Below are 14,379 nucleotides of genomic sequence, written 5' to 3' on the forward strand. Positions count from 1 at the left end.
ACGCCCCCTCTCCGCTGCTGTTTGGCCGCGATTAGCGCGCTATAAATCTACAAATTTCGCTGCATTTTAACAATGTTTTTAGGTTCGCTCTGCCAGCCAATTTCGTCCGCTACGCCGACTGTCGTTGCTGCCAGTGTTGTTAAACGCATGCAGCGGCCATAAACCAAATCATTCAGCGCAGCCACGCCCCATTGAGAGCCGTAAAACAAATATCAGCGCTCCGAGCGCCGATCAAAATGCTCCAAAATATGCAACTCATTTTGCCAAAGCTGGCAAAGCCCCGCCCGCATTTGCATTATTTGCTGCCCGATACGCATTTAATTATTAGTCCAGCTCTCGGATTTGTCCTGATATACACTGATGCCAACTTATAGCCCCTCTGTGTATGCCACCCACACACTGTAATCAATAATAACAAAATTCAACGAAAATGTAATAGAAGATAGAGGGGCTTACTGGTGCAGATCGAATTTATTCCTTAAATCAATTTATATTTTATTGTTGTTTCATTGTGATATCAAATCGTTTGTCTCTATTCTACATCATTGAGAGATAGAGATGGAATATAAACTTACATTATTATACCAATGACAATTAATTTCTGAAGTTTGGTCTGAAATGCATGCATCCATCAGTCATTCAACATTCTCTCTACAAAGTTGAAATGCTAAAATGGGCCTCTGTACGTTTTTATTTAAAAGCTTACAAATATTGCTCCTTCACAGTATTTTTAAAATCTTTTTAGTTTCATTGGAAAGTTTGACCAGGAAACTTTTAAAAAATCTCAATAAAAATATAAGTTTTCATTTAAGCTGCATCAAAGCTTTTTAATTATCTTCTTAGTGTTGCTCATACTCTTTTAACTTTGTTTAACTTTGTTTTAACTTTGTTTAAATTATTCCCTGACGAAATGCAAATTGCAAAACGGATTAACATATTATAAATTAAGTTCTTAATATGTTATCGCATTGTTCTGAGCATATTCCGTCGAGCTCTTTTTTACTTACTGTAAGAGTCTGCTAATTTTTGTATACCAAAATGAAATGTACAATAGATAATTGAGCCTAATTGAAAAAAAAAAAAAACAACAGAAATAAGTTAATTAATAAACTCATTAAATAGTAAACGAACAACTAAATGCTTCTTTAGAAATTTAAATAGAGCAAAATAGATACCCACCAAAGCTAATTACAAGAAATAATATAATAAATAATTAATAAACGCATTTTAGTTCCATGTTCTATGAACTGGGATGAATTACAAAAAAAAGCATCAATAAATTAATTTTTGTTTCTCATCAAATTAATTAGCATACATGTGTACATATGCTTATATGATACATACACTTGATATACGTATATTTCTAATATTAAAAGTGCAATAAAACAGAGAAAGCAAAATCCAACATAATTCCATATCTGATAGAAAGCACTTGAGTTGCTCAAAACAATATTCTGCTGTTGGTTCTTAAAGCCCTCTTTAAAAGTCTTATTGCGTATGTGAATAGCTGCGGCGCTGTTGCCACGAGCGACCCTTGATTCAAATTTTCGCTGTGTCAGAAAAGTTTTTACAGAATTCACAGCGTGTCGTTTAGAGCTTAAGTTTGGGAGGCATTCTTGTGGCACTCGTTCTTTAATCCCTTTGTATAGCTCCAGCAGGCGCCAACATTTTGCTTTTTCATTTTCTGTTACGCATACGCCAAGTGTGTGCGTGCGTGTGTGTGTATAAGTGCGTGTCGATAGCGCAGCTATATATGCGTACAAGATGAACTTTAAGCAGCACGATGAGAGAATGACTGCACAATTATGGGAAAGCTGGGAGTGGGAGATGGGAAATGGGAAATAGGTAGCGGGGGTAATGGGTAAAGTGGCCGAGTCTTAGCTGCAACCAATGGGTCGTAAATATTATGGGCAGGTAAGCGATAGGGGCCTGGCTGTTGTTGTTTGCTGTTGGTGCAGCTGCCGTCTCTATAGCACATGCGCGTGCACACTTGGGTTGCACTTTGTGCTGCCGTTGCGTCGGCTGAATGTGGCACAGCAGCAGCTAATTAAGACAAACTAACCCTAACGTGTGCGTATGGTCTGGCCCGGCCTGCTCTGGTCTGGTCTGGTCTGGCTTGGGCGGGGCTTTGGGAGCATTGCCAGTGTCCTTGGTCGCTGCGGGTGGCTGAGCTGCTCAAGGACGACAGAGAGCCCTACTACGGTGCTGCGCGAGTGTTTTGATATACGGCTTTGCTACAATCACAATGTGTTTACAAGGAGCACAACAGAAAACGCCGCATGTGAGCCCCGTGAGCCAAGTGCACTTAATTTGTTTGCTTAATTTACAAAACATGCTGGATGTCGCAGCAGTGCCCCACATCGCTGCCATGCCGGCACATGTAAGGCCTCGCAACGGCTTGGGCTGATTTGTGCAAAGGCTATCCGGTGCCTGTTTGCCAAGCTCTCGCCACTTGCCTGGCGAAGACGCCCTACACATACTTAAAGGCAAGTGTTGGCTACGACAACACGGCTATCTCCACCTATCAGCTACAAGGCTGTGTAGGTGCGCCCGTACTCTGTGTGTGTGTGTGTGTGAGTGTGTTTGCAGTTGGGTCATAGCCCAAATTATGCAATGAGATACACAAATGGCACTAATGCCCAGCACTGAGCCTGTGGCATAATTGCCCCGGCACTTAAAGCACAACAGGAATTAATTGAGTGGATTCGAACGACTTGTAGTTATTTACAACACAATGAAGGGCTCACTGCGCTGCACTTGTTGTATGGAATTGTTTCAAATTGATCCTTTGTTGAGAATAATATTAAACGAGTTCATATGTTACTTACTTGTTTAGTTTATGATATACTTACTTTTCTGTGCTAATTATGTAATAATATAATTAATATTTGTTTGAAAGATTCTCGATATTCACTTTAAGTAAAATTTTGTAAATTAAAACTAATTTAAATAAAAGACGATTAAATATTTTTGGTTTTATTTCTTTATTTCATTATATAATTTTGACATTATCATTAATAATTTTGAGCTAAGTTCTGTACGCTTTGGCGTTTTTGTTTTTGTCTTCTATGGCGTGCTTTGATTTTGCTTCAAATTTGTTTTATTATTATTTTTATTCTTTCATCCTTACCACTCACAAATTTTATTATAGTTATGCAGTTTACTTTAATATATCCTTTTGGTTTGTATTCACTTTTGTTTTAACATTGTTCTTTACTTATTTCGTTAAACTTTATCTTTTAATATTTGTTGGTTTTTGTTTTAGTTTTCCTGTAATTTAGTTTGATTTTACATTTAATTATTTTTTAATTTCAACATTTTTGCTCGACATTTGATTTTGCTGTTGAAGCCCACACAGATGTGTGTCGCTTGATTTGATTTATATTAAATATTCTGCTTAGCCTAGACGAGGCTTATGCATGGTAGGGCTCGAGGCTACTTGGAAAAGTAGTTGCTGAACTCTAAGGAATTTCCATGTAATGCATAAACTCTGTTTTTCTTTTCTTTGAATGCGCATAAGCCCCTGTAGTTTATCCTATTTATAGATGTTGCTCTGTTTTAAATTTGATTTTTATTTTCATTTGTATTTCTTTATTCGACTAACACTTAACATAAGTACGGTTTCTTTTTAAGTTGTACAATTATTCTAAACATTTTTCATATAAATATATTTAAGTGTAGCGTAAAATAGAGTTCATCTTTTGCAGCTAACAAGAATGCTTCACAACAAACAGGAAAACGGCAAACCAATCGAAAAACTCAACTGAAAAATTGGTAAATGAAAAAGCCCGCAAATGAACCACAACGCGAAAATTCAATTAAAATGGCTTTACTTACATCCACATTACGCATCGCGAATTTCATATAACTATTGTTTTATTATTATTATGTTATAATTAGACTCCCATTCGAACATTAATTAATGTTTGTTTATTTTAGTGTTTTATTTAACGTGCCATCCAATCTCGCATGTATCTATGTATTGTTGTTGCATCTCGTTCATCGCGTTTATGTTTTTTACTTTCGCATTCTTTGTTTGTTTTTAATTTTTACAAATTATATTTACATAGCTTACGTATCTAGGCTGCGGTTGTTGGAGGGTAGGGTGTACTTAATGTTAAATTATTTTCGACTTATGTTATTAATTGTTTTTATGTTTTTTACTGCTTCCTCACTATTTTCCTCTTTTTTTTCGTTACTTTTAATGTAAATTATTTTGCAAATGCGTGTTGCATTTTTTTTTTTTCAAATTCATGGATTTGTTTATTTAGTTTATTGATTTTTATTATATTTATATTTGTATTTTCGCTTTCTCTCTCTTTCTGGCATCATGGCACGCCCACAGCAGGCCGTTTCGCCCTGACTGCATTAAGTATATTTATTTTCTTTTTTTTTTTAGTTTTTTAGTAATTATTTAAACAATTCGTAGCTGTTCGCTGATTTGTTGTGTGTGTAATTAACCGCGGGCATTTTGTAATCTCTTGTTTTCAGCTCAGATTTGATTCGTTCTCAATAGTTACTTTAAAATGAGTGGGCCTGAATCGGAATCGGAATCATAATCATAATATTTCTGCTGCAACAGCGTGAAATATATTAATTTTCAACGTAAACTAACAACAACAACAACTGAAATTGAACGGGTTACCCACAAGGACATGCAGCGCCGCGTTCACAACGGGAGTCCGTTAACGTTTTCCAAAAACCATTCCTTTCTATTTTTTTTATATTTTTTTTTTTGCTTGTTTTTTCATTTGTTTGTATTTTTTGGCTTTTTTTTTATAATTTTGCTGCACTTTTGTGCATTGTTTGCATTTGTTATTTTTTAATTACACTTCACGGGCTGCCCACTCAAAGCCTGTGCCTGTTGTTGCTTCTTCTGCTGGTATTATTGTGTCTGTTCGACCATTTGCTTATGTGGCATATCCATTGTTGTGCTCCGGTCACAGCTGAGCCGCCACCAGGGTCGCCACGGCCAGAGTCAACACGCCAATGGCACTGCAGCTGCACTGTGCTGCGCCAGTGAGTGCTGAATTGTCCGGATCGCCATTGACGTAGCGCTTGGAGCCCTCGAGGCCCAGCAAATTAGGTGAAATGGTTGTGGGTGGCGCCATGCTGAGCCCAATGCGTTGCTGAACATTCTTGTGGAAGACATGCAGAATGGAGACCTCGCAGAGCAGCAGTATGCTGGTCTGGTACTTGGGCATCGCCTGGAAAAAGCCCTGCAGCACCTGGCTATGTGGATAGATCTCTAGCGAGGAGTACGTGGTCGAGCCCTCGAATGCGTCCTGCGTGATGCGCTGCAGCGGCGTTTTGTATACCTGCGGCACGGCATTAACTGATCAACACCTGGCGGCCAAAAGTGCATAAGTAATTGCTACCCACCTTGCGTCCGTTGATATACCATGTGATGTTCGCCGGCGGATAGGAGGGCCCCACCGTGCACACGGCCTTGAAGTTGTCGTTGACGCCAATCACCTTCTTGTCCACCTGCATGGCCGGATCGTCTTTGGGCAGCTCAATCACCTGCATGTGCGCCGAGCGAATGTCCGTATGAAAGAGCGGCGCATCCTCCGACACCTCGCACTGATAGCTGCCAGTGAGATCCCGTGTGACCCCCTTTAGGGTGACCGACGTTGCATCCGAATTGGTTAGCTGCAACGAGAGCGAATTCACATTTTATTTAAAAATTCAATTTCCACGCTTTCATTTCTTGATTCAATTGGATTAAAATGCAAAATTGTGTTCAAGAGCCCGTAATTGAGGACGTCATGTGGCCCGGCCATTTTGTTTATTATACTCTTTGCCAGCACGGCCTACTGCGCTTAATCAGCATGCGATGCCAGCAGAATACAGAGTTTAAATTGAAAACTCGTATTGATTCGCCTTTATCAATGGGAGCATGCTGAGCATGCTGCTTAGAATACGTAACCTACATGATTTTTGTTTTATATATCAATACAGTTCGATTAACATCAATTAGCAATTGAGTTAACACGATTTCTGGGTGAACATTTAAAAAAAAAAAAAAAAATGAATTAAATTTCTTGTATACTGATTGATTGCATTCAAAAGCTACAGAAGCAATAATTCGGCTGCTCCATTTCTTCGTGTTGCTCATAGAGAGGGCGTGAAGGTAGGAGAGAGTGTACAATCGTCGTCAGATTTGTGCAAATTGTGAACTCGCAGTGATAATTGGCAGCAACCGCTGGGCCACTTGGCTCAATTCGAGCAGAGTATGCTGTTCAAAATCCACTTTAAACACACAACAGGAGCAGCAGCAGCAAAATCAGCAGCAGGAGTTGCAGCACCAGCAGCCACGATTACCATGTGTGTTGTTCACTGTGTTGCAGATTTGAGGAGCCTGCATTTAAGTGCAGGAAAGCCTTTCACGTTTTGCATATGCCGCCCAATGCTGCAGATGTTTTTTGTTCATTTGCATCTGCACTAATCCTCTGTGTAGCCGGTGCGGCCTGCCCCAGACCTGCTATTGGCACTTTTAGTTGCCAGCCTGGGAGCCTGAGTCAGCTCGCCATTGTGCTGTTGCCCCATGCGCGCCCCAAACAGCTTTTTACGATTGTTTCAACACTTTAGCGCATTGCTCTTCTAGTTTTTTATGCAGTTGCCGTTGCTTTCGCTCCATGGTCATGTGCTGTTATCCCTTTTCATTGTCTTGTTTATACCCTAAAGCAATTGGAAATGCTTAAAAAAGGTATAATGGCTATAAGCCAATGTGTGTCAGAAGCAGAAGCAGAATGCGCTGATCTCCTTAATATATATATTTGTTAAGCATCAATGTTCAGGTCGATGCATTTATATTCTAAAAATTATAGGATCTTTGAAATACAATATATATACATATATAGATATTTTTTGTTAACCATTTTTGATTCGATAACTTTTGATCATTTATAAAATGAGTGTAAAATATTCGCGCTAGATTACATTTCATGTTGAGCTTAGCTCAGCCAAGAGAGAGCTTTGGCCCTCAGGCTATCTCCCAGTCAGGCAAACCCGACTCGCCTCGTTAGTTCATTCATATATTACCATCGATACAACCGCTGCAACCATTGCCATGGAGCCAAGAGCTCAGCTGGTTAGTCGCTCGCGGCTTCTATTCGCCAAATTGGGATTGGCTCATGGCTGTTGGCTCTCGTTGCTCAGCGCTTGGCGCTTGGTGCTCGGCTCTTGGCACTGGCCACTCTTTACTGGATAATGGGTGCTGGGTGCATGGTGTGTGGGTGTGTGGGTGTGTGAGTGCTGAGCCCTCCCTTGTGGTCTGTGGCTTTAGTGGCTTTTCGATTTGTCGACGTTGATCTCGTTACGCAATCGTAAAATGAAAACAAATGTGAAACGTATTGATAAGGCTTCTATATGTTGCTGCTCCTCTGTGGTGCTTTTCACATGTGTGCATGTGCCTGTGCCTGTGCATGTGCATGTGCTGGCTTACTCGCTACTATGTGTGAGCTATGAATAAATGTGCGATATGCCACAGAATGTAGCTTAGTAATGGCCGCATTTGGCATCCGGGCAGACGAGTTATGAGTGCAACAATTTAGTTCGTCTGCACAGTTGGATGGCTGCAGTCGAAGTTGGCGAGGGTCACGAGTGCCTGTTGCACAGCTGGATGGCTAGTGATTACAATGTTCAACGTGGACAGGATTAGCCGCTTTGAATAATTATGCATTATTCATGGCGCTATCTGCTGGCATGGCGTAAAGCATAAATAACATCAAAACATTATATGACTCGATGAAAAATGTTTTCCTTTCATTCCGGTCTACTCAATGAGCATTGCGAAATGTTTGTGGTTTATCCCGTCCTATATAAGTTTCAATTTGCCGCATTTACGACTGCTTAACTTTTTCAAAGCATTTAATGATGTTAATTATGTTATCAAATACACATTTATAAATATTTGTATACAAATATATGCATGTAGGTATGTATGTATGTATATGCATGCATGAAGAGCATAAATATTTAAATATTGTCTTTCTCTCAACTTTTTATTTATTTAACTATTTGTCGTTGACGTCATCCTCGTTGTTGTTCTCAGCGGTTGCCTGGAATGATGGCTGCCACGCGTTGTTATCATATTTATTTAATTGCATGCGACTTTGTTTCTGTTGTTGTTGTTGTTGTTATTGTGCTTCATGGCGGGCGGAAACGGAAGTGGCAGTGCCAGGAAGCGCGCCAACAAACACAAATGTCTGCTATTTTGAAGAATTATATACCCAGTCGAGAGATACACGGAGAGTGGGCGAGGGAGAGGGAGAGTGTGTGTGAGAGAGAGAGAGAGAGAGACAGGCATACATTCACATTTTAGTTACTCATATGAAAATGTTGCTGCTCTGCCCGCCTGGCCGTAGGCTAGAAAATTGAATCGCAACTTAGCTCGACTCGACTCGACTCGACTTTAGTCAACGACTCAACTCAACTCAACTCAAGTTGCTTTTGTCGCGCTGAAAAAGTTTTGTCGTTGCGTTCTTTTCCTGCTTTTATTTATATTTTATTTGTTGGCTTTTAATTTCTATTTATATTTTTTATTGCCTTAGTTGCCGCAGCTGCAACTCTGTTGCATAAAAAATTATGCTACTAAAGCACAATTTTACATGACAGGCGCACACTCACATGTGTGCGTCTGTGTGTGCGGCATGAGTGTGGTGTATGTGTGTGTGTGTGCAAGCGAGTGTGAGAGTAAAGTATTGTTTCAATAATTCTGGCTTTATGAAATAATAACTTTACTGCAAAACCGCTTCGCCGGCTGAGCAGCCAACGTCGAGTTGTAAGAATACAATGCATTGCAATGGGGGCATTGCCAGGTCCTCCCGGCCATCTAGCCCACGGCTTCTGTGTGCGTGTGTGTCTGTGTGCGTTTGTCTGTGTGTGTGTGCACTTTTGCAGCTGCAGCCGCGTTTCTCATTGCTTTTGTTGGCCCCTCGCTGAGTTTCCGCTGTTTGTTGTGCAGCAATTTTAATTTTTGCCAACTCTGTCGCATGCACAACACACACAGACGCACACACATATATGCACACACAATCATATGCATACATAGACATTTTGTGTGTGTGGCTCAGCTGCAGCCTCGTTTGCATGCAACACTTTATGAATTATTGCTGTATCAACTCAAGTCGCGGTAGTCAGCCAGCCACACACTCTGCGCGCACACACACAGACATACACACACGCACACACACACTTGCACACACTGGCACACACATGGGCACGTATTATGTCATTCCGAATTTCCGTTGCCTCCAGCTCTGTTGGAACTAACGGCGCTAGCGTTGGCGGCCCGTTCCCGCTTCCATTCCCGCTTCCTCTCAGCCTCCTCCAGGGCCACCTCATTTCCCCCACTGCCATCCCCACCACGCGCCGTTCGTGCCTACAGTTGCCCGTTGGCATTTCAGAAGTTCGACTGCCTAACACTGAACACTGAGGAGCGCTGAGCGCTGAGCGCAGTACGCAGTGCGCCAGGCAAAAACCGACCACAAATTTAGTGAATGAGATGTTTCCGGTGCGGTTGTTCTTCTTCTATTTGTTGCGGTTGTTGTTGCTGCTGCTGTTGTTGTTGTCGCTGCTGTAAACAATTTTTGGTGTTTGGAAAATGCATTGCTTTTTATTGTGCTCATTGTTGAGGACATGTGAATGCCGTGCCAGAGACTGGCGGGGATCTGGGATATGGACAATATCACATGGACAGACACGCCAGCTAGTTACCAGCATATATCTACATATATGTGTATATTCATATATACATACATTTCGTATAGCCACGTGCTGGCCTGCCTGTCTTGAGTACGCTTTGCATTTCGCAATTCCCATTTTTATTTATTATGTTCATTTGTGGCCATTTGTCAAACGTTTTGGCCAAGGCCAGCAACTGCAACAAATTTATCTGCAGCATAAAGTGTGCGGCATGCGAGCAGCATTCCCTCTGGTAAGTCGCCAGCCAAGCATTTTCATTTCACAAAGAGCACTTAGCAGCCCTGCAAGCATCCTAATCAAATGCCAGCCAAATCATAAGATATTACAGTTATTAGTTGTCAAAGAATTGCCAAAATAAATTCCAATGAGAAACTTACTTGCTCTAACGACGAAAGAATGATATGAGCTATGCTTATATTTGAATGGAATTTGTCAGTCGATTGGGTCAGTAATGAAAATTGATATGCAAACCGAATACAAACAAAAGCAAATCGAAATGCTCTTATGGCCTTAACTAAATTATGCAATTATTCTTTTATGTATGTATGGACTGTCTAATTGTGCGGCAGAGCTTAGTAATTATTTTTAATAAAGCACTTAGACTCGGCTACTGGACACATATAAATCATATATTTAATTGCTTTTTACACAGCCAAAGCGGATTATTCGTTATGGCTAAATACATATAAATTATTCAGCCTTCACTCAAAGTTGGGCTGCTCCCATTTTGCAAATGCACTTTGATAATTATTGATAACTATTGCGAATCTCAAATTTCTAAACAAAACTATTTCGCACGTGAAGGACTTGCAATTAATTTGCAATTCTGAAGCTGCTTAGTCGACCATGATAAAAAATCATAATTAGAAGCATATATCACACCCCATGCAGTGCTCAATTAAACTTTCGCGACTTAGAAGGCCAACAAGAACGAGCACTGACTCGCCCACTCGGCGTGCATCTAATTAACAACAGCCAGAGAGACAGAGAGAAAGAGAGACAGACAGAGAGAGGAGAGCAGCAGACACTGAGTTGCCTGAGCTTCTGAAGCAAGTCAAATGGCTCCTGCGGCAGCAGGAGGTCTGCTCTGGGCCCTGCCAGGCGCAAAGTTTTTGGCCACTTCTGTTGCCGTCTGAGTCTTCTGGTTCTTGCAAGCGGCAAGCGCCAACTGGAGAGTGCATTAATTTTAAGGGCACATTGCTGTGCATAAATGCGCGGCGGAGGCGTGTCGGGTTATTAACAATGTTAAAAGCAAACGCCAGCAATAACAACAATGCCCGGCCGGGCCACTAGAGAGAGAGCGTGAGAGTGAGTGAGAGAGAGAGATAGGACACTCCGCGGTGTGTGACCGACGCTGCCATTACCGCAAACTTAATGCGGAATAATTCCTTCCGTGTTGACAGTGAGCAAAAACTTTGCAGGGCACACATTTTTGGGCAGACCAGCATGAGTGCGAGGACCAGGCCCAAGCCCCAGCACAGTCCCGGCCATTCAGCGGCGAGGCTTGGATTTTTGTCTTCTTTTTATTGTTGCAGACAATGAATAAGCCGCAAAAGTTTTGAGCACTTGGCATATCCTATTCCTGTTGGCGCCTCCGTCGGCGCAGTCGCCAGCTCGGCTCAGCTGGTGGCCATGGTAATTGTGGCTTTTAATTGAAGATTGCCAGCGTGCCTGACGCTGTCTCTAAATTACAAATTTAATTACATTTAACATGATGATTATTATGCCCCTTTTTGTACAGTCGCAGAGCTGTTAACATCGCTGTTGTTGTTGTTTTTATCGCGACTGACATGTGACGTGTGCCCTTTGCACTTTGCCGTGTGCCGTGTGCCGTGCGCTGCTGCAAGGTACATTTCTATGTTGAATGAGTTTTGAAGTCTCGTGACGCGTCGTGGAGGGTAAATTCGCGGTGCGCCTTGCAGTTAACCCCGTGCCCTGTTCCTGATCTGCATACATTTACATTCCAATAACGCTCAAGTGGGCGACAGGAGAGCTCTTGGTCGGTCGGTCGGAATGTCTGTCTGTCGGTCGGTTGGTCGGCCGGCTAGCCATGTGGCATCCATACCCCTGCGCACACCCACAAGTGCATGGCATGTCAGGCACAGCTGCAATTGCAGTAGCTGAAGCAGCTGCAATTGAAGTGCTGTCCCGAGTGCGGCCGAGAGTCTGAATGCACGCCCACCTTTTTATATGATTCGCCCACCAAAGCACACCCACACACGCACGCACACACACACACACTTGGAGATATATATGGCACACCCACTAATATTTATGCATGTGCATAATCATAATAGGCGCGGGCTGAACTTTTCTCATTAGGCGTGTTTAGCTGCTTGAAATGATTTAGGAAAAGTAAAACAAGTCAAGTTATAATGTTTTAATCTCAATTACGGTACTTGCCATCATTTCGCCAGCAGCTCTCTACACTCTACACTCTCTATCTCGACTTGTCTTCGTTACCCCGCACAGCAAGTGTGTGTGTGTGTGTTTGGTGTTTGCCTTGGCATAACTTAAAAATTCCATTTCAATTTGCATTTGTGGCTCTAGATGGCCTTTGAATTCTGCCTTCGTTAGCAGCAGCAGCAGCAGCAGCTATCAATGTAAATTAGAAAACGTGGCGCTTCATTTCGATTCGTTGCCTTGGGATGTGGAACATTTTCTTTTCTCTGTTCTGTATTTGTTTTATTTTTTCCTTTCCGCTCACTCGCAAAAGCTGCCTTTCAGCATGACCAACATCTGCTGGAGCAAAGCTGCGAATAGCCTTCAAACTTAATTGCAAAGCGGGCTTGCTTGCTAAATCAGTTGCATTAACCAATGGACTATAACTGTCTCTCTCACTCTCCCGCTCTCTCTCTCTCTCCCTTTTCTCTCTGTGGCTTTTCACCTTTTGCGGTTCATAACTCACTGCACTCAAGTAGTTTGCTTGTTTCAAACACAGAAAGAGAGCGAGGGAGGGGCAGTGACCACGTGAGAGAGAGTGTGAGAGAGAGAGAGAGAGAGAGGCGAATTTGCATGAATAAAATTTAGTTTTGTACTTAATGCCACTTGTACTGCGCGCAGCCTGAGTAGGCGCACAAATTGCGAATTGATTCCAATGCCAATGTAGGAGTGCTTTTGAATAGTTTCCAATCCAGTGCCTAAATAAGCCATGCCATAAAAAGTATTGAGCAAAATAATCAACATGGAAAGCCCTCCCTCCCAATGCAGCTATAGACAACCGTAATCGAAATATTTAATTAGTGCGAAAATGCTTTTGAATGCCAATTAGTGGCAAATTAACGTTTCAACGGACTTCTCTCGCATTCATTGAGCTTTTCCTTTCTCTCACTCCTCTCCTCTCCTCTCGTTCTATTTTTTTCACGTCTCTCCACGTTGCCTCTCTTTGTCCGCCCAGCCACCCACCACATGGAGAGTGCAAATTAAAGACACAATCAGGACAAATTAATCAAGTCCGATTGCTACTACCGCTGATTGATGTGGCCTGCCTCCTCCTCCTCTTCGGGGGCCCAAGCCCGAACGGAAAGCTATACATATACAAATATAATGGGGGGAAACGGCAGTCAGAGATAGAATATGACGCTCAGAACGCAAATGCAAATTATTTTTATTAGCGCACAGTTCGCTTTGTTTCGCCATACAATATGGAAGCTAAAGCCAACCAAACAGCACTCCATCGATCGCCCTTCGCGCGCTGCCATTATTTATGATTATTTAAGTTTGGGCACTTGCGAATTTGAAAAATGTTTCATGGTGTGCTGGTAAATGAGTTTGGAAATTTTATATGCGGGCGAATGAGTTTTCAATTTATATTTCGTGTACACAAAAATTGTAAAAAAATCAGAAAAAAAGATAAATTTATTTATTGTTCATGGCGAATTCAATTTGGTTTATTTATGATTATATGACAAGCGATTTGTTTCCCAAGCAAGTGCAACATAGCGTAGGGTGCTCTGAGGTATATAGATGTATATATATATATATATGGTCTGGCGAATCACTATAAATTTTACAGGTCTAACTAAGCGCGTAATCGTAGCGTTGGAATTAAACGGGTCGAGCTAAGTCAAGCATTTCTCTTTTAATTTAGCTTCCGTCGTGTGCAACTTCAACGGGACAAACGTGTTCTTTAGAAAATATATATATAAATAATTGTATTTTATTTAATTTTTTTGTTTTTTTTGTTTTTTGGGTCTGAGCAGCATTTTAAATGCTGTCCGAAAAATTTTTGTCGCTTTGCACTCGAGCAGGAATTTATTGCGTACTTTGCGGCTGTTGTTTTTATTAATGAGCGCAGCACAAAGCGAATGCCGACAAGGATGCAGGCTCCTGCACTGATGAAATGATCGACGAAGGGTTACCCTACTTTTTACTATTGTTAATTTCAATCGGCAATTATTAAAATATTAATTTATTTATCTAGGTAATTTTAAGCAATAATATGCAATTAGGTATATATTTATTTGTATGTATATATTTATGTAAGGAACTAATATACCTGTTGTGGGCACATTGTGCAGGGTATAAATACAAACATGAATGCGAAAACGTATTCAGCGAGAGGTGGCGCTGCTTTAGTTGTTTCTATTCGCACCATAAACTATTTTGCACATTGCGCAATATTTCAGTTAGTTGTATTCGCACTTTTCAAATTGTGGACGACACATACAC

The 14,379-nt window shown here is 41.4% G+C and overlaps 1 protein-coding gene across 3 annotated transcripts in view; it reads right to left on the bottom strand.

Annotated features, from left to right (window-relative positions):
• Positions 1-3,586: 3,586 nt before the first annotated feature.
• Positions 3,587-14,379, bottom strand: part of beat-VI (Immunoglobulin domain-containing protein beaten path VI) — a 62,420-nt gene continuing 51,627 nt past the window's right edge. For all 3 annotated transcript variants that reach the window (XM_089258255.1, XM_018113690.3, XM_018113689.3), the window contains 2 exons: positions 5,383-5,652; positions 3,587-5,318 (listed from right to left, as the gene is read on the bottom strand). In XM_089258255.1, the coding sequence (XP_089114381.1) occupies positions 4,941-5,318; positions 5,383-5,652 (648 nt within the window). In that variant the 3' untranslated portion in view covers positions 3,587-4,940. The remainder of the gene's footprint in view (positions 5,319-5,382; positions 5,653-14,379) is intronic.

This window comes from Drosophila navojoa, chromosome 2 (assembly GCF_054131105.1).
Source record: "Drosophila navojoa isolate 15081-1374.11 chromosome 2, UAZ_NAV_1.0, whole genome shotgun sequence".
Classification (NCBI taxonomy): domain Eukaryota; kingdom Metazoa; phylum Arthropoda; class Insecta; order Diptera; family Drosophilidae; genus Drosophila; species Drosophila navojoa.